Source organism: Pezoporus wallicus, unplaced genomic scaffold (assembly GCF_028554395.1).
Source record: "Pezoporus wallicus isolate ANWC-B61680 ecotype Strahan unplaced genomic scaffold, APGP_CSIRO_Pwel_v1 contig_6520, whole genome shotgun sequence".
Classification (NCBI taxonomy): Eukaryota; Metazoa; Chordata; class Aves; order Psittaciformes; family Psittacidae; genus Pezoporus; species Pezoporus wallicus.
In genome coordinates, this window is record NW_026636887.1 from 1,893,668 (window position 1) to 1,914,532 (window position 20,865).

General features: G+C 40.9%; 1 protein-coding gene across 1 annotated transcript in view; it reads right to left on the minus strand.

The window, feature by feature from the left end:
* NALCN (sodium leak channel, non-selective) overlaps nt 1-13,429 on the minus strand; it is a 232,873-nt gene extending 219,444 nt beyond the window's left edge. Inside the window, exons 1-3 of the mRNA XM_057402107.1 lie at nt 13,251-13,429; nt 4,099-4,245; nt 1,649-1,831 (exon numbers count right to left, since the gene is read on the minus strand). Of these exons, the coding sequence (XP_057258090.1) occupies nt 1,649-1,831; nt 4,099-4,206 (291 nt within the window). The 5' untranslated portion in view covers nt 4,207-4,245; nt 13,251-13,429. The remainder of the gene's footprint in view (nt 1-1,648; nt 1,832-4,098; nt 4,246-13,250) is intronic.
* Nucleotides 13,430-20,865: the final 7,436 nt, after the last annotated feature.

A 20,865-nucleotide genomic window follows, 5' to 3' on the forward strand; every position in this document is an offset into this window, starting at 1 on the left:
CGGATGACATGGTTGTGTTGCCAACCTCATGAAGGGTAACCATAACAAGTGCAAGGTCCTACACCTGGGTCGGAGCAATCCCAGGCACAGCTACAGGCTGGGCAGAGAAGAGATTCAGAGCAGCCCTGTGGAGAAGAACTTGGGGGTGCTGGTCAATGAGAAAGTGAACATGAGCCGGCTTCAGTGTGTGCTCGCAGCCCAGAAAGCCAACCATATCCTGGGCTGCATCAAAAGGAGTGTGACCAGCAGGTCGAAGGAGGTGATCCTGCCTCTCTACTCTGCTCTTGTGAGACCTCACCTGGAGTATTGTGTGCAGTTCTGGTGTCAACATAAAAAGGACATGGAACTGTTGGAACAAGTCCAGAGGAGGGCCATGAGGATGATCAGGGGACTGGAGCACCTCCTGCATGAAGACAGGCTGAGAAAGTCGGGGCTGTTCAGCCTGGAGAAGAGAAGGCTGCGTGGAGACCTCATAGCAGCCTTCCAGTATCCGAAAGGAGCCTTTAAGGATGCTGGAGGGGGACTCTTCATTAGGGACTGTAGTGATAGGACAAGGGGTAATGGGTTAACACTTAAACAGCGAGAGTTTAGGTTGGCTGTAAGGAAGAAGTTCTTTACTGTAAGGGTGGTGAGGCACTGGAATGGGTTTCCCAAGGAAGTTGTGAATGCTCCATCCCTGGCAGTGTTCAAGGTGAGATTGGACAGAACCTTGGGTGAGATGGTTTATTGTGAGGTGTCCCTGCCCATGGCAGGGAGGTTGGAACTAGATTATCTTAAGGTCCTTTCCAACCCTAACAATTCTATGATTTTATGATTCTATAATAGCTTAGTTTGATAGTGAACAAAATATGCCATTTGCAAACTCAGAACAAAATGAAGAGGGAAGTACAACTTCATATGTCTCTGCAGTCACTAGATCTTTCACGGATAATACAATGATTACCTATTCTGTGCAACAGTGACATAACTGTATTTTCAGTAAGGTCTGCAAATGGGTTTTCTGTATGTAAGCTGAATTTGTATCTTTTTATAGAAAATTGAAAAGAGTAAAATAAGGGTATAAAAAATGATTACTGAAAAATTCTGCAGTTTTACCTTCTCCAGTATCAAATCTACTTTCACAAATTAGTCCAGCTACAAAAGTAACCATATGATAACAGAAGCATTTGTTTACCAATGTTTTATATTAAGAAAAAAATTTGATAATGCTAATGACTTTCTCATTTAGCTCGCAGTAAGACATAAGTTCTTATTTAAATTAAGTAACCACATAACAACTCATCCAGCATTCTGAAGTGAAAATCAAAGTTCTAAATCCATATATGGATACCTAGACATTTACAAAATACTCTTGCTAATGTATATGTAGCTTATTTTTCGTTTTATTCTTTGTATTAACACTATTAAACTATTTCTTATTAGGAAACCATTATTATGAAAGTTAGCATTATATTTTGGGGGATCAAATATGCAGTAAAGCTGCATCTTTGTCAGCCTGTCTTTTCAGTTTATACGACATTGTATTGCCTGCACTTAAAACCAATCATAGCAGAAAGAGCTGAAAAGTTAAAAAACAAATATCAAATACAGTCAGTATATATTCAGACCATTTTCTGAAGCACATGCAGAGCACTATCTAAATGCTTACCTTAACTATCCCACGGATATGCATTTTTGCTATCATCTCTGCAGTGTAAAGAAACATCAACAGGGTATCGAGAGTAAATGTCACATACTGGAGAGGAGGATAATGCTCGAAGGTCTTTGGAGTGTTCATACAAACAGAAATAACACTGATGATGGCACAGATTCGTAGTAAAGAGTGTACCCACTGAAGAAGAACACAAGACATTGTGAGTTTTCTTTGATGTTCAAAAAAACGCTTAAATATTAAGCCTCCATAACTTGTTCTGCCACTTTTGTAAACACACATTTGTGTTTTTCTTTTATATCATGATCCACATATTAAAGATCTCCATCCAAAAATAAGCACTCCTGACTTTAATTTATGCATATACACACACATATACATGTACATATATACATATATAATATTAGTTGTCAATCTGGGAGGTTGTATAACTGAGAAACCAAGAATTAAGAGCCAGGAAACTAAAAATTAAGATTCTATCATTTCTAGTTTGCAGCTTTCGTTATCCAATTTCTTTTCAAATGACAACTTGTCACATTTATGTGTAACACAGTAAGTGGAATTAGATAATGTTATAAATTGGGTGAATACGTTAAATGAAAGTATCTGTGGAAAATTTTAGTTCCACATTTAGATGAACTGAATTTAAATCAGTTTACAAATCCAAAAATTGAGTGAGAGGCATGGGGATTAAAAGTATCTTTCCATTTATGGAAAGAATAAATATAAAAAAAGACTATGTCACAGAAAGCTACTTCTTAACATCAGGATTCACATTTGTTCCAAACAAATACCGTTACTGTAAGGGAATAGTTAATTTCTATGACTACTTATGTCTCAGTCCCACTACAGTCCTTATTAATAAGGCTGCTACTCAGTGCAGAATGTATCAATACAGGGGTTTAAGGTGGATTTTTTTTCTTTTAAATCAAAACACTGTTGAAACATCTTGAAGCCAGGCAAGTGTAATGAATCAGCTGGCAAGGTCACAGCTATCAAGACATGAAGAACTATAAAACCAGACACTTCAGCAAGAAAAAAAATCTCCAAACAAAAATCACTGAAGTGTATTTATAGCAATTTTTCATGTGAGGAAAAATTCCACACACCTTTACACCACCTCAAACCTTCGTATCAGGAAGATTTGAGAACACTCACCTATTTTCATACTCACTGTACACTCACCTAAGTGTAATATTTGGCCTGAATCGAACAGCTTATTTCCATACTCTGAGCCCAAATTAGTGATTTGGAAGTGAAGGCACCTGATGATCCCTTATGTCCCTTTAACACCCACACTGTTTCAAACCTTGTCTCAGCTAAACAAATTAGCATAAATATTGAAATGTAGTAGATATAAAATCTGTTCTCTGCCACAGTAAAACACTGCTATTAGACATGCTAAGCAATATACAGCTAGTCCATCAGTGAGACAAGTAAAAAAATACTCCATCAAAAAAAATGTACTGTGTGCTGAGAAACACAGGCAAATAACATAGGATTTATCTCTGCATTTGAACTTGTAGTTACAGCAGTGAATATAAACATTCTACTTAAGATTATTTAGCACAAATATATGGGTGCTGTCTTGTAAATTATCTGTGTGTTAAAACTCAGCAGCAAAGCTGAGGAGATTTGGCACCCAAACCGCAAATGAGACGATAGTTCCATCAAATGAATGTAATGCCAACAACATGTATTATTACACAGTATCTGACTTTCTGCATTTACAAAGTAAAGAAGTATACATTACTTAAGAGAAATGTGAAAATGTCTTCTCTGAAAAAATGTGAATCATTCAACATATAGAAATTCCAGATGCACACTGACTGCTGAATAAATACTTTAATCACCATAACCATATTCACAAAGTAAAGGCATTTTCTTAATATTGCATATTCTATCAATAATTACACTCTCAATGAAGCTGTCCCCAGTTTCAAGCTGCCAGATACTTTTACATCTATCTGTTTCTTAGGGCAGGTTGTAGGTTAAATGATACCAGAAAATGTAACAAGCCAAAATACACTTTTATATTCAGAAGTGATGTAAAGGTGAGATTTGAAAGTCAAAAGTGCCAACTGCTGGCTACCACTTTAGCAATGAAATGGTCCTTTAAACATCCTTTTCAAATGCTCCTTTTATGAAATTGACTTCTAATTTCAATAAACATGTTAGGAACAAGAGACATTGAAAGGATGGCTGCCAATCAGTAGACAAACTCGTTAACAAACACTGCTTGATCATCCCCATCAGTCTGCAACAATCGAAAGAACCCTTTTTATTTAGTTTTGGACTAATTGCAAATAATGAACTGGTAGACTAGCAACTATAGCTTAATACTTGTTTCTGACAAATATCTATTTTGGCATCTTCTGTCAAGTCCTACTTCAACAAAAAAAGTCACATTTAACTTAAAATTAGTAACTACAGAAAGAGATACCTACTGGTTTGTTTATCCACAGAATATCTGCGTTGTCTGACAAAGATTCATCGGGACCAAAATCTGTAACTGGTTGGGCTTCCACCCTTGAACTTTGCTTCCGTTTTAGCATCCTGAAGTTAACTTCTGTTATCTATAATAATGAAATCTCCTGGGGGGAAAAAAAAAAAGAAAAGGCATTAATTCACTAAAACAATTTTATAATGCATTTTGACCAGTTTTATAAGTAACCTAAAGCATTCTGGTTTTATGCAAACTGCTTTTGTACTAACTGATTATCAGGATCTTCATTTCATTAAAAAGCTTTGCCTATAGAGATCACTGACATGACTGTCATTAGTATACAAAAAATTACACAAAGGTATGTAATGCAAGCAATTACCAGAACCTTAGCAAAGCTGGCAGAAAAACTGTACCAATATGCAAAGAATGCTACTGCTGTAAACTTAAACCCAGAATAATCATTGGACAGATTTGACCTAAGGCCATTTAATTTATTGGAGACATTTCCATTTATTCCCCTAGCTAAGATAAATCCCAACATGCTGTAGGCAAACAGGCAATGTTAAACAGATGACACATGGTAATGTTCTTTACTGAAATTAGAAGAGCCTTTTTGCTCTAGACTGCTATTAACATGTATTTTTCTAATACTTTTTTTTTCTAATGTTAGCCATTATCTATCCAACAGCCTGACAGTTTGCTGTCTCTGGGGCTTGTGCTGGCACATGGATGCACTGAGGAAAATGTGTTGTTTCCACAAGATCAGGCCAAATCTGGGCATTCCTGTGTAGGTGGCACTGACCGAACCTTCTGTATGCTCAGCCACTTGAGCCATGGCAGCAGAAAGGTGGGTTAGGCTTCCCCACTGATACAGTTCATAGACCCCAGTGTCTAAATAAATCCAAAGACATAGAGAAGATAAACTTTTCTAAGAAGAATCTGCTGATGAAATACAGCTCTGTCATTCATGAAATACAATCCCCTAGGGATTTTTATTTTTTTTTTTCAGGCAACTGAGGGGGAAGGAGAAAGCAAAAACTTGGGACCTTTTTCTGGACCTCTAGTCTGGACCAAGCATGGTTGGTACGTGCAAAAACGTAGACTACTCTCTTGAAAAGTTTATCAAACTAGTATACAGTAGAATCAGAATGGTTTGTATTGGAAGGGACCTTAAAGTTCATCTAGTTCTACCCCTTCTGCCATGGGCAGGAATATCTTCCACTAGATCAGGTTGCTCAAAGCCCCATCCAACCTGGCCTTGAACACTGCCAGGGATAGGGCAGCCACAGCTTTTCTGGGCAACCTGTTCCAGTGTCTCACCAACCCCACAGTAAAGAACTTCTTCCTTATGTCCAACCTAAATCTTTCCTCTTTCAGTTTAAAGTTGTTGGTGCCTTGTACCATCACTACAGGCCCTAGTACTTACAGGCCCAAGCATCAGAATGATGACTGCAACATGAATGCAAGTGACATGATGTAAGAGGTGATTAGCTGGAGGAAACATTGGGCTCAGGACTGCAGAAGTACCCATGTGCTTGGTCTCAGATGACTTCTAGCTACAGAGGCTGCTGCTTTCATTGCAGCACCTATGCATCCCTGGTTGTCTCTTCTTTTAGCTGTTATGGCAAATGTCTTCTTTCAAGCCCCCCAGAATCGACTCCTACTCTGTCTCTCTTTCAGATTCAATAGAAACTCCCTCGCTACATTTTCATAAGAGTGCTTTTGTGGTTTCTCCTACAGTGTCTCTCCAGACATGACAAGCTCCATATGTGAGTTCCTTGCCAAGTTTCTACAAAGTTTTTTCAGTATGTTCTTCTGTATCTGTCAATAAACAAAAATTCCCGATCATGACAACTGTTGTCAGTACAACCTTGTGCTTTCTTGGGTATACACAACTATCTCGTATCTCCTGTGCAGTATTTAAAAACCAAGTGCATCAACTTCTGACACCTTTATTTGTATGGTCAGTCACAGCAACTTTAGTATAACAAAACTGGTAAGCTGTCACTGAAAATATGTAAATATTGTAAAATTAATTTTTTTAATTGTCTTTCTCTAACAAATGAAAACTGAAATAATATCCATACAAGCTGTATGTTCTCCTAACCCCCTTGCTAAAGCTTTATGCTCTGAATTCTTTCTCATAACTGAATTCATTACTTCCTTCTCTTTAGCAGTTTTCCTGCTTTCTCCTATTTATTTCTAAGCTTAATGTATTCACTTATTTTTCCTACTTGGACCAAAGCATAACTAGAAACGCTTGAAGCCTCAGAGATGCTAGTGTACTTTTTGAGGTCATGAAGCCTTAAAAAGGCTACATTTGGCATACTGATAAGAAGTGTACTGCAATGTTTTGGGTACTGCATTTCTTAAGACCTTAGGAAATAAAATAAAACAACATTTTCTAAAATGTTTCTTGCAACTATGTTCCTCTGGAAACTTACTAAAAAGCTAATCAGTGAATTAACAAAATAATAATTTTATGTTTACTATTTCTGGTAATGGCTATGACAGTGCTCCTAGTAAACTCTAAAGAAAACACCAATAAATAATCAGTAAGTACAACAAATAATTATGGAAAAAGGCTCAGGATATGAAACACTAACAAGCCACAGCTGATTTATTTTTCTTTTTAAATAAATGACACTAAATAACAAGCTATGTCCATTTGGGAAAGAAAACAGATAATTATCAACTGGCTGTTAGAGAGGCTCTGCTGGTTTTGCGCTTTTCTCAATATTGCTTATTTATACTTCTGACGTGTGGGAAGATTAGCTATATCCTTCTAATGAAATTCCCATTTACCCTTTCACCCAGTGCCTCTTCATCTTTTTCTTTTAACTGATCTGGGCACAAAAAATACAATGAACTTTAGATGTCCATAATAGATTTAGTTCATAAACTTAAATGCTGTGACTAAAGAGATCAGAGTTCTTATTTTTAAGAGGTGGCCTTGAATAAACAAATCACCATGTATATAAACCCAATGGAAGGGAATAAATGTTTATGGAATATAAGAATCAGCTTGTTTACTGCAGATTTGCTGACAAAAATGCAGAAGACAACAAACCTAGAATCTTCTGGAAATGGTCTTCAGCAAGATCATTCAAAATACAGCATGGCTGCTCTCAAGCTTTTATGCAATTTTTTGTTGTTCTCACTACTTTTATTTTTGGGAAACACACAAGCTTTTACACGTCTGTTCCTGTAGAGTGACACAAAGCCTCAGACAGCCTCAGGACTTTACCATGTGTGTAAAGAATTCCAATTCTCGGACTACAATCCCTTTTGCACCTGTTTCTACAAGGGAGAACCAGCTGAAAAATTAACAGGAAGAAGGGAGCTGTGCATGAACAGCTTCCAGCATGTGACACACAGGGAACACCACACCAAGCTGTGCTAACAGGAAGGCAGTCCTCCCTAACCCTGGCTACAAATGCACCCCTGCAGTTCCCACATTGATTCCAACACACATCATTATATCTTTCTTTGATCTCAACCCATTATTAACATGAAAGGCTTAATACATTCTCTAGGATATATTTCTAGCTCCAGAGTTTTTAAAAAATATCGGGTGCAGGGCAGACAGGTTTTGAGACAGGAAAACATCATGGAGTTCTGGAGCTACCTCCACATTTCTTTGGAGAATTTCCTTTACAGTAGCAATGAAAATCCTCAGTGCAGGTGTCAACCTCCTCGGGGAAGAATGTAATCTTTGCTTTGAAATTTCTCCTATATTTTTAGAAGCAAGGACAAATTAAAGGAAGAAAACTAAAGAGAAAATTACTCACACACTAAGCCCCTTCAGATCCATTTGGTCAGCCTTTATCTCCCTCACTCTCTCTGAACTTGCAGCAACCACTGCACCATCTAAACCAGCCACTAAATTTACAGCTTCTACTGAAATGAAAGTATGCCAGCACAGTAGCTGAACTTCAGACCAAGTGTGCACTTGGGAGACAAAAAGTCTGAAGAAGATCTAATCCCTGTTTGTGATATCCACACTAACCACAATACACTCCTGCAGATCACTTCCCACAAAAATCAGAAGACAAATTTTAAAATTTATCTGATCCTACAGAGCATCAAAAGCTGAGAAATCTGTGCCTTGTTTATAAAGCAAACTCACTGTAAACAGCATAATCTACTCATGAAATTTCTACCACAAAGCCAGGAAAACATCCCTGTAAGTGCTCTGATAGACAAAGAAAGCAGTTCAGAAACGACTTCACAGAAAAATAAATGGAAAAATAAAGCATGTATTCCTACCTACAACTTATGGAAAGAGTTAAATCATACAAATCCTTGGAAACTGCACTGTCTGGCTTCTAACATACTTTTTCTCCCTGTGTATTGATTTTTTTCACCTGTGATCATGAGAGCACTGACTGAAGGTCCTCCCAGGGCTGGCCACCTACAAGCACTCTCTTTAACACCAATTCTCTCTTCTTTGAAAATGTCTGCTCCCCTTCTAACTTCTCCCAGAGCTGGGACACACAAAGTGGTGAGCAGCATTTCAGTATTTGTTTCCATGTTGCAAAACATTTTAAATGAGCAAGTTTTATACCTGGCAGTCCATATATATATAATTTCAAGAAGGGTAAAGGCAGAATTCCAATGGATGCAATCGCATGACACATGCCACTATGGATGTTATTAACTCATAACTAGTTTCAATGAAAAAATAATACTTTCAATACTTTTTCTCTCTGTGTGGCATTCTTATTGCATCTGATTAAATGCCCTAAAAGATCTCCTCATGATTTTGAACACATACTGCTAATAGCTGATCAAACTTCAGTATTTACTAAGACAAATCAGGAGTCTTCACAGAGAAGGTATACTGAAGGAAATATCCTAAAAATCACTTACATTCACATTTTCAAATCATTTGAATACAGGCAGGAAAGAACAGCTGGCGACATCTTGTACTTACTAACAGGACACCAGACCAAATACACCAGACTGGGTTTCACAAATCGAGGAAAGGTTTAGCAATTGCTAAAGGCTGCCAACATTAAGAACATCTACTCTGAAAATAAAGAGTCTGAGTTCAGCTCTTTGCTCCCAACATATCTCCTGTGTCTTATTATCAGCTAAGAACAATGCTCACAGAGTATTTATTTCTTCAATGTAAGTTCTTCTCGGGCCTAGCCAAAATAATTCAGACCTACTCAGCAGACAGAATGAAATACCTCATTGCCTACGAAAGTAAATCTCATGTGAGTCAGATACACAGCCTACCACTACTATAACATAATGCCATATCAAGTCCTTCTTACTGTAAGTCTTCTAACACCCAGAAGATATATTTTTGAATAAACTACACATGCATAAAAAAAAAAAAGAAAAAATTTCAAACAGCACTGTTAGACCACACCATGGCAGATTTCACCATGCCACTTCTTGTCAGCTCACAGCTGACAGAAGAATGTGCTTTGTAAGAATCATGATGGAAAAAATACAAGAACAGTGTTCTGGGATTTGCTTTTGCAGTCTACTCATCTCCAAGTGGAAACTGTGTTTTAGTCCTCTGCGAAAGCAAGGGGGCAGGTAGCAACAGGTCATTCATTCCTTGAGAGAATTCAGAGAGCAGCTTGCCCTCTTTCCAAAATACACCGTATTTAGTAACCTGCTGTTTTCAGGGTTTTAAAGAAAGGAATGACAGTATCCTTCCCAGAATGATGTAGGGGTGGAAAGGAGCTTCTTTGTAGGCAGATGGCTGGCAGTATGCTTGCTTAAGCAATGATTTTAATGTTGCTGGGATTTTGTTGTACCACTAAGTACATGTTACTGTGCCTAGAACCTTGTATACACATATTTTCATAATTTAAATAAAAATAAATTAAAACAGTGGTTATACTCTTTTAGCATTGTTAACGATTTTTGCTAAAATAATTATCTAAGAAATTTGAATATTTTAGATTATCTTCCCTTCCCAAACTCTTCCCCTTCCATCATTGTTGTGGTTTAAACCCAGTCAGGCAACTCGTTCACTCGCTCCCCCCCCTTCTTTCCCTCCCCCTACTCCCAGAGGGACAGAGAGGAGAATCAAAAGAATATAACTCCCACGGGTTGAGATAAGAACAGTTTAGTAACTAAGGTATAACACAAACCACTACTGCTACCATCAATAATAACAGTGATAAAGAAAATAACAAGGGAAGAGAATACAACACCTCAGCACCAGCAGACCGATAACTCCCCCCCACCAGCCTGACCAGGCACTGACTGATACCTCCTCCAACCCTGCAGTCCCAGCCCTTCTGGGTAACTCTCAGTTACATCCTGGGCATGATGTGCTGTGGTATGGAATACCTCTTTGGCTAGCCTGGGTCAGGTGTCCTGTCTCTGCTTCCTCCCGGCTTCCCCTCCTCCCTGGCAGAGCATGAGGCTCACAAAGTCCTTGGCCAAACCAAAACATCAGGCCGAAAGTCAAAACACAGCGCTGCACCAGCTACCAAGAAGGAGAAAAATGACTACTACTGCTGAACCCAGGACAATCATGTAAGGAATTACCAGAAAAACAGTTAACACCTGTACATTTTAAACTTGTGTCCTGGGCTCAGCAGTAGCAGGAAAAACATGACTGCTACTGCTGAACCCAGGACAACTTGAAATCCTGAAAACAAAATTAAGACCCTTCCTTTTTTCCCTCTTATCTTTCCTTTAAAGCAAATTGCAGGGCAGCTCCTACAATCTGCAGCCATAAGCTTTGCTACTGTACTACCACCTTCCTAAACAGAATGACTCAATGTAATGCCCTATGAAGAAAAGGCCAAACCTAAAAGCTTTATCTGGGGAGGGGAAAAGAAAAAAAAAAAGTGAAACTGGTATCATAGAATCATATGTTAACACAGGACACAAGGATCTCAGAAGCTTTCTAGCCCAGTCTTGCTCAAGCAGGGTCAACTCTGGTGTCAGACCAGGCTACTGGAGTTTAACCAGGCTACTTCAGACTGGTCTTGAACACCTCCAACAGTGAAGACTGTACAGTTTCCTTAAGCATCTTGTTCCACTGCTTGACTGACCTCACGGTGGGATGAAAAAGAGATGAAAGATGAAAATATCACAGAAAATAAAGAGAAATTACCTACCATAAACAAGAAAATTTGCATAGTCAAGGAGTAGTATCTCCCAAAGCAGGGCATCTATCGTATTTAACTGATACGGGATATTTCTAATGAAAGAAAAGAAACTACGGAGGTAAAGAAGGGGAGAACAGGAAAAGACTGAAAGGGAAATATGATTCAACACATAATGCCCATATTAGTCTGACTTTGCTCTTTACCTCCCAAAAGATTCCAAGCTCAAAACCTACAGAATAGCCAAATCATTTTGCAACCATGGAAGTATTCTATTAGCAATAAGGTAAAAAAAAAAAAAATAAAATCTGTGAATGTTAACACCTCTACTTTACTCCTAAACACATCAAAAATATTGTTTACAACTGTCTGAATTCCAAAGTACCTTGTGGGTAGGGAGGAAATCCAAATCCTCAGAAGGCAATAACAGTTCTTTCATATCATGAGATACTCATGCCTTAAGAAAAAGATACTCTTATCTGAGAGTTCACACCTCTTCCAGAGCTTGGGCCAGTAGCCCATTTCTCTTTACAACACAGCTTGATACTACTCATCTCTTGTGGTAAAGGTTTAAGACCTGAAGTGTTTGTGATTCAAGACCTAGGTTTGGATTAACGCCACATAGGACTACATGATCTTCTTGGTACCAGCAATGTCCAAAAACTGAAAATAAGTCAAACCAGAGTAAATTGTATTTCCAGGAGGTCCAGGTTAAATGGGAATGAACTGTGAGGAAGCAAATCTCAGATTAAAATAAAACAATGCTCCAAACAAAAAGGCTATGGGTCTACATTTCTAAAGCACAAATGACATGCTGATTGTTACAGCCTGAAAGTTTCATTTTAAAACACAGTACCTAGCTCAGAGTTAAAATTTCCCCCAACTGCTCCTAAAAGTCCATAAAGATATATATGCATGAACTTGAAGAGAGCTAGAGTCTTCTAGCAGCCACAAAGACCAACTCAAAGAAATATTATGTTTTTCTCTCTCCATTAAAGTTTCTTAATTTTGTGATTTAGGAAGCAAAACTCAGTTCATCGTTAATATGTATTACTTCTCTGTTGGCCACTCGGAGGGCAGGTGGGAAGCAGCTGCTGTGCAAGAAAATTGAGAGCCACAATGAAATGAATCAGGAAATTGAAGGTGCTTAAGACAAAAAAGGCTCAAACAACATTTAGTTTGTATTTTCTCACTATGACTTTTTCTATTATGAGTGACTCAGAACTCAGCAATGGGTAACAAACCAATTCATAGCTTACTTAAAAGCTAAATCTAATCATACATGGGCCATCAGAAGCCTCCATCCTTCCTAGAAACATCTCTAATATTAGCAGGAGTACCGAAATAAAAGTTGCCAGCAACAAAAAAAATGTAAAGCACTTCTCCACTTCATGAACAGTGTCAAGACCCCTGAAGCTGCAGAGTGAACAGACTTGAGTTCAGGCCTAGGTACGTGGCTTTCTCCAGCTACGCCAACCCCATCACCACCAGCCAATGTGAAGCAGACAAAACCTCCACTCAGGAAGGCAGCTTCCCCCTGCCAGGGCACCCTCCCCGACTCGGCCCCATCCACAACCACCCACAAATTAGTGAACCCCCGGCCTGTGGTTAATGGAGGGGCCTCTTCACCCACGGGCCTGCTCTGCCTCAGTAACAACTGAGGCACTTATTCACCCCTCTCAGTGATGCGGAGGGGGCCCAGCGCGCCGGAGGCCGTAGCAGGGACGGAGAGCCTGGCTGCCCCCCTCGAGCCCCCTCCTGCCCAGACGAGGCGCAGCAGCAGCAGCAGGAGGCCTTGAGGCCGTACCGGAGCGCCCCCTCCCACCACGGGGGAAGGCCGGCTCCGGCGGGCGGTGAGCAGGGAGCCACCGCCTCTGGCCCCCCACCGGGCCGGCCAAGGCCTTTCGCCACGCCTGCCCTCTCCTTGGGAACCTCCAGCATCCCCGGGAGAACCACGGCGGTGGTCGCCGATCGAGGGGCCAGGGAAGGGGGGCGGGGAGGAGCCGGGGCCCACCGTGTACCGAGCCCAGAGCCGCGCAGCAAGCCGCGCCCGACGCCTCCGACCTACCGCCAGCATCTCTCTTCATGGCGCGGTCGGGGCGTGTGAGGTGTTACGGTGATGTGCCTGCCTCGTATGCCGTCCTTCCCGCGGTGGATCGGGGCGGCGGTGCCCGCCCGGCGGCGACGGCCACCCTCGGTCTCTCGGCAACGGCGGCGGGCGGCCGCGGGGACGGGGCGGGGGGCGGGCGGGGCGGCCTGCGGGCTGGCGGCGATGGAAGGGAAGGAGGCAGGTGAGGAGGAGGCTTTCTTAGTTTGGTGAGAAACCTTATTTGTGTACCTCAAAGCTCGTTTGGTACTCGTGCGCTTCTAGCCCGCTGCGCTGCGTTTACTTCTCTGGTAGCATCAGCTGGCTGGTCTGGTTCATTTACAGATTACTGAACAGCCAAATAAAGCCTCAGTCGTGAGCTCCACGGTGAAATAAATTCATAAAACAGTATCACCTGTTTTAAAGAGATATCCCAAATGAATGAATAAATAAATATTTGGAAAAATACTTCTATAAATGAGGTTGCCATGTTCCAATCTGTGTTATCTGCCTGTGCAAAAATAATGTAAATTTCTGTAAATTACAGTTTAACTTAATTACTATGAAATAATGTGAGCCCATAGCCTTCTGGAGCTTCTGAAATTAGGAAAATTAGAGATGTAATCCTGCAAATGCAGTTGTTGCTACAGTGACATTAAAGACACAGAAAAGGATTTGAAAACCAAAATCCTTAGCAAAATACCCTGGAAAGCAGAAGGGAAGTGTATGGCATAAATTCTATTAGGTGCCTTTAGATTATATCTCTTTGACACTTGCAATAAAAACTAATAAGCCAGTTAGGCAGCTGGCCTCAGGATTATGGATGCAGTCCTGCCAGCGCTTACGTATGTGCATTAGCAGCGTTATCAATTCCAGTGAATTTAAGCACTTAATTCTAGTGTTTGCAGAACTGTTTTTGTGTGTTTTTTTGTTTGTTGTTTTTTTTTTTAAGCAATCAGCCAGGTGATACCTAATGGGTAAAGGAAACAATTTAAGAAAAAAAAATACAAATAATACTCTTCACATTTTTCTTCTTCCTCCCCAGTTATACTTTATTACTTGGGATAAGTTAGTTGCTAGGCAGCATTATGGTGTTGGTGATAGCATCTCATAAGTGAAAACTGACAATTGCAAACAGTGAAGCACTGCAGCTCTATCTAAGCAAAAGAAATCAGGATTTGCCAGTAGATGTTCCTGTGCAACAGTTTTTCTGTGGGCTTGCTGGGAACAATAATTCTTGATAGAACAATTCCGGTCAGGAGGGACTAGGGAGGCCATCTGGTCTGAATGATATGCTGAAACCAGGCTCAGCTATGAGATCACACCAGCTTGCTCAGGGCTTTATCCAACTGGGACTTGAAATCCTCCCAAGATGGAGACTGTGTAGCCTCCCTGGGCAACCTGTTCCAGTGTTTGACTGTCCTGATGGTGAAGAATTTTTTTCCTGACATGCAGTTGGACCCTCTCTTGTCCTCCTCCTGCTATGCACTCCTGGGAAGAGCCCAGCTCCATCATCTTGGGAGCTTTCTCGTAGACCCTGGAAGTCTGTTCTTAGGTGCTTCCCAAAGCCATACCTTCTCCAGCCTGAAGATTCAAGCTCGCTCAGTCTCTCCTCATGGAGCAATCACTCCAGCCTAACCACCTTGGTGGCCTGCCACTGGACTTGTATATTAACATCTTTCATGGACTGGAATTGGGCTCAGAATTGGATGCAGTATGTTAGATACAGGTTAATGAATGTCAAGGAAAGGTAATTAATTGCCTTACATGTGGTTTGTGTTATAAAATACATGCTTCCTTATGTATTTAAAACTTCTACTTTTACCTGGTATCATATTTGGTAACACTTAACTGTTAAGTTTTGTGCTACCTGCCCATACTGAGCCTCTATGAACTGCAGGCTGCTAATGGGGATGCACGCTTTCAACGGAAGGTTGGATTCTCTTGGCCAGTCAGTCCATGAGCATGACTTTGACGTTGGATGATGCTAGTTCTGGAAGGAGGGTTTAGCCCTTGATGCCCTGATGTACCTGCCTATGCACAAAGCAGTGGTCTTCCCTTTCAAGAATTGTGCAGACAGTGCAGGTATGCTGTTAACTTTCTTGCTTTACTATTTCACCACAAATTTACTTTCACTTTCTATCACATGAAAAGCAAATACAGACATTTTAGAACTTGACTGGCGTATAACATGTATGTGAGGATAAAGTGGAAAACTTAGATATTTATAAAATTGCTGCTATAATTTTGCAAAGGGTCTACCAGTCATTTAAAGTCCATACTGACATTTAATATTTAGGGCTGAAGTCTGGTTATATTCTGATTTAGAATATTCCCATTGACCTAAAGAACAAACCATAAGCATACAGATAAGGACTGAATTTGGGAGTTAATATAAAGTGTTACTTTAAAGTAATGTGAAATAGGTCAAAAGGAAAGATATGTCATACTAAATATTTACTTCCCATGTCCGTAAGTCTAGAACAGATAAAGGAATTTCCTAACTCAATCTTCAAACTTCAGCATGTGGTTGAAACTGGCCGTGGGGAAACTTCTCTTTAAGGGAAAATTCTAGAAGACTGAGATTGAGAATTCAAAAGGTGAATTCTCAGCCTTAACTATCACTTTCATTTCTGTAACATGATCTGCAAACACAGTAAAATTTTCTGGATAAAAGGTAATTAGCAAAAAGAGGTTTCCTAATCCTGCTTACTCAGTAAGTCCTGAAGAAAAATGGGGAATGCAGTGCATCTACTTAGTGCTGCATGTGTTGGATATCCCTCAAGTCCAGGGTTTTGGGGGGTTTTTGGTTTTTTGGTTTTTTTTTTCTGGGGTGCCGTTAAGTCAGGCAATTAAAAGGGTAAAAGGTAAGAGTGAAGTGTTTCTAGAGTGTGCCAAAGCAGGCAAATAATGAGCGTCCTCATCTTCCCCATTTTCAGTGAGGAAAAGCAAGAGTTTGAAGGGAAAGCACAAGTTGGGGAATGACTGTTCCATCTTATAAAATCCAATTACTGTTCTCCATTTGCTGGCATCCAATTACTATTCTCCATTTGCTGGCATCTAACGTATAAATACCTTTCCACAGCGACACATATATTCTAATTATCCTACTGTGATCAAAAGGAAGTAAAGCCACATTAGAAATAGTGAAATTAAGGGCTTTTATTTCTGAACTTCGAGCTTTATTTTTTGCTCTCCTGTCCTTTACTTTCATTAAGTATCTGTTAAGTAGTTGAAAAGAAATGTAAACAAATTTTAAAAACATCCTAAGGAGCTGTTTATTGGAAATGGCATTGTTGGAATTTGAATTACCACTTAGGAAAAATGCACTGTTTGATCAGAGTTCAGATATTCCATAATGAGTAAAAGAATTCATGAAATATTAATTTTGTAATAATGCTTGAGCTTTTAAGAAAGGTCACAAAATGTCACTTAGAAATTCAGAGCTAAACTTAAGACCCAAAGGAAGATTTAATCACTTAGGCATAGGATACAAGTCAGAAACTGCTCTATTCCTTCTTTGTTGCTGTCTAGTCCCAGGGAGTCCAGAGTCCTTAGTCGTCTTAATGGCAGTTACCACAAAGTCCTCCCATGGTCTGAAGTCTTGTTCTGCACATGCTGAGCAGCACCCCACTCTTGCCAGGGCTCCACGTGATTCAGACCAGCCTAGCAGCCCAGCTTTCTTCCCTCCGTCTGCTCTGTTTGCCTCAGGCTGAGAGGTGGTCTCACACTGAAGTGTATAACTCTGACAGAAATGGTCATGAAGCAACATAGAATAAAAACACCAAGAGAAGATTGGTTAATGTTCATAATCCGTTTTGATTGGGATGGATTACAAAACTCATTAGTAAGTATCTGTGACTGGTGTCAACATTGATGAAATAGAATAAAGACACAGAGTATGGTTTTCAAACTCTGAAACCTTAAGGAGGGTCCTAAGTATGACACTAGGTATGTATATACTTAATTTACTTTCAAAAAGTACTGAGTACTTGGAAGAGGGGCAGTAATGGTTCCCCCCCCCCCTTCATTTTTCTTAATTTCTATCTCTCCTTCATTTTTGGTTTAATAACAAGCAGGACCCAGTGCAAGACAGAGCATTGAAACCATACAAGATAGTTGTTGTTGCCGGGAGAATCTGGTGTACATGTGTTCAACAGAGGCACTGCAATTTCAACTCTGAAGAAGTCAGCAGTATCTATTTTTTAATTTACGATCCTGAAAAACACTCTTCACTCAGAAAGATGAGAATGATTTTTCATTGTAACTCACTCAGGTTAAAAAAATTCAAAAATCACAAAGATTCATTATTTTTATTATATTTGTCATTATTTTAGATTTTTCAAGATCACCAGCAGCGAGGAACATTGTCCCTTTGAAAAGGAAGTCACAATTGGACCACAGAGTGAGAATTCATGTTGGAAAATGACATGCCCATTTATTTCCTTCCTTGGCCTCTGCAACAATACTATGAGTTTGAATTACACAAGACCTTGACTCTCTGAAATAGGTGCTAAATGGCTGAGAATGCAGTAGTTTGTTGTTTAAAACATAGTTATTGCTGGCATTCTGAGCAGTCTTGCAAGCTCCTGCTTAAAAACCTTATGCTTCCTTAAGGCCTCTGTAAAAGTAGGGTATTATTGCTGTTTAGGGGACTTAACTAGTAAACATTGAACAAACAAAAGACCTACCTACTATTTAAGGTTTCAACTGGGACTGGAAAGAGTAAGCTAAGGTTTTACACTGAAGTAAAACACAATGACATCTTGATTAATGTTGGCCTGTGAACTGTTTGGGTAGCTTATATTCGCTACTATCCAGGCCAGCTACATTCAGGCCAGCTCAGCTTTAATCTTGTTCTAACCTTGATCCTATAACTCTAAAAGCTATTTCTATCCCCTGTGTGATACCATCAGCTGTCCCAGATTCCATGCCATGTCAGCAAAATTAACACAAGGTTTTCTGTTCGGCACAGCTCTGGCATACTCTCTCTCTTGCTCACTTCCAAGGATGCCATCGGCTAGCACAGCAATGATTCTTAACAGTTGCATGCATTTCTGGACTGTTTAATTTAGACAGATTTTAGTTAACTCCATCAAGTACTTTTGTCCATGGGTATTATAGTGTTTTGTTACAGATTTTTACAGCCATCTCAGTGATCGTATATCCTTGATGGAAGTGATGAAGAATCACTGGGAGCCTCTAACTCTCCTCATTCCATGTTTTATGGAGAAATAATAACTTGTTTGATATGTGGGCTTTTCTGCTTCTGTTTAATTTTAGAAAATTGCTATGTAAGCAAATGCCTCTGTGTCCTGGGTTCAGCAGTAGCAGTCATGTTTTTCCTTTGTGTTAGCTGGTGCAGTGCTGTGTTTTGACTTCCAGCCTGGGGACAGTGTTGGTGAAGCCGATGTTTTTGGTTGTTGCTAAGTGATGTTTACCCTGACCAAGGACTTTGTGAGGCTCATGCTCTGCCAGGGAGGAGGGGAGGCTGTGAGGAAGCAGAGATGGGGCGCCTGACCCGGGCTGGCCGGGGAGGTATTCCATACCACAGCACGTCATGCCCGGGGTGGGGGGTAACTGGGAGTTACCCAGGAAGGACACGGGCTTCTGGGTGGAACTCGTTTTCTTGGCCGGTGGTATCGTATTCTCTTCCCTTGTTATTTTCCCTTATCATTGTTGTCGTTGGTGGTAGCGGTGGTGATTTGTGTTGTACATTGGTTGCTGGACTGTTCTTGTCTCAACCCGTAGGAGTTGCACTCTTTCGATCCTCCTCCCTGTTCCTCCGGGAGCGGGGAAGGGGAGAGCCCTTGTGTGGGGGGGGGACAGACCTCGATTGTTGTCAGCTCGGCACCACTCACTGGGAGTGAGTGAACAAGTTACCTGACTGGGTTTAAACCACGACAGTTCTTTTTTGGCGCCCAACGTGGGGCGCGAGGGGTTGAGATAAGAACAGATCTGACTGGATTGATAGTCACTCGTCACAATGCTGATTTATTGGCTCTCAAGGTTGTTCCTCTTGATCTCACAGTTTCAGTATATCGTATCTTACGTCCATCCGGTATTTGCTGTATTAGTGTTTTTCAAGTGTGGGGCTTGGGCTAAGGTTTTTGTCCCATTGTACTTTATGGTAATGACTTGTAATACAATAGAATCATTGATCATGAAACTGATCTGGCTTATGTTCCCAGTGTGGTCACCACCTTTATACTTTGGGAGGTATATGATGGAGGTGCTTAGCAATTACACATCTTTTTTCTCCTTCTCAGGTGCTCAACCTGTGAAGGAGACATCCTTTTACCCTCCCAGTGGTCCCCCCAGACCATTTACATTTGAGAGTTTTGAATTTTTTGAATGGCCTTTTAATGCTGTTGAGACTTGTTTGCTGATGGTGATGGGAATCACCATGCTAGCACGCATACAGAGTGTGTTTTGCCCACGACTGATTTCAAGAGTTAAGCAGAGTCAAGTTTGGGTCTTGTCTGGGGTCAAACGATGATGTAGGAGGACCAAGAGATTTTCCCTGAGGCTGGACAGCCATGAGTGGCAGGGTGTGTGGGATAGTATGGGCAAGTGTCTAGGTCAGTGGGCCCCTCCAGTACTTTGGAATTTCACTACCGAACAACTGCAAAATCCAGAAGAATTAGTAAAACACTTAAATGCGGTGTGTGGTCATTCTGGCCATACCAGAGATGGACAAATCATGGCAACGTGCTGGGGCTTGGCCTATGCTTACAGGGCCTTGTTCAACACTATCCAGCACCTTCAAAAAGAAAAGAATGTCGGCGGATCTGAGGGCAAAGCAACAGTCGCTACTCAAACTTTGGCTGCAATGAACAGCACAGCTACCCCAGCAGCAAGTACAGCAGCTGCTCAAACTTCGACTGCAACAGACAGCGCGGTTACCCCAGCTCCAAGCACAGCAGCTTCACCACCCCCAGCAACAAGTACAGTTGCTACTCAAACTTTGGCTGCAATGAGCAGCGCAGCTACCCCAGTGGCAAGTACAGCAGCTGCTCAAACTTCAACTGCAACAGACAGTGCAGTCACCCCAGCTCCAAGCACAGCAGCTGCACCACCCCCAGGAACAAGTACAGTTGCTACTCAAACCACAGTGATAATCACTGCAGCCAAACCAGAGGACCAATTCATACCAATATCGGTTGCCCCTGTACGCAAGAGGACAAGCAAAAAGGAGGCAAAAAGGGTGAAGCGAGATGAAGAACCAATGAATTCACCACCCGGTCCAGAATCTGATCAGGAGTCATCATCACATGACGAAGAAGAAGAAGAAGAGGTAACTTCTCGACCTCGGACCTCAACCGAGCTGCGGAATATGCGAAAAGATTTTACCCATCAACCAGGGGAGCACATCATCATCTGGTTACTCCGATGCTGGGACAGTGGGGCCGATGGTCACGAACTAGAAAGTACAGAAGCCAAGCAGCTGGGATCACTTGCTAGAGAAGGGGGAATTGACAAAGCAATTGCAAGAGAGAAAAAGTCCCTCAGCCTTTGGAGGCGGCTCTTGGCAGCTGTGAAAGAAAGGTTTCCGTACAAGGACGATGTTACGAGTCGTTCGGCCAAGTGCACTACT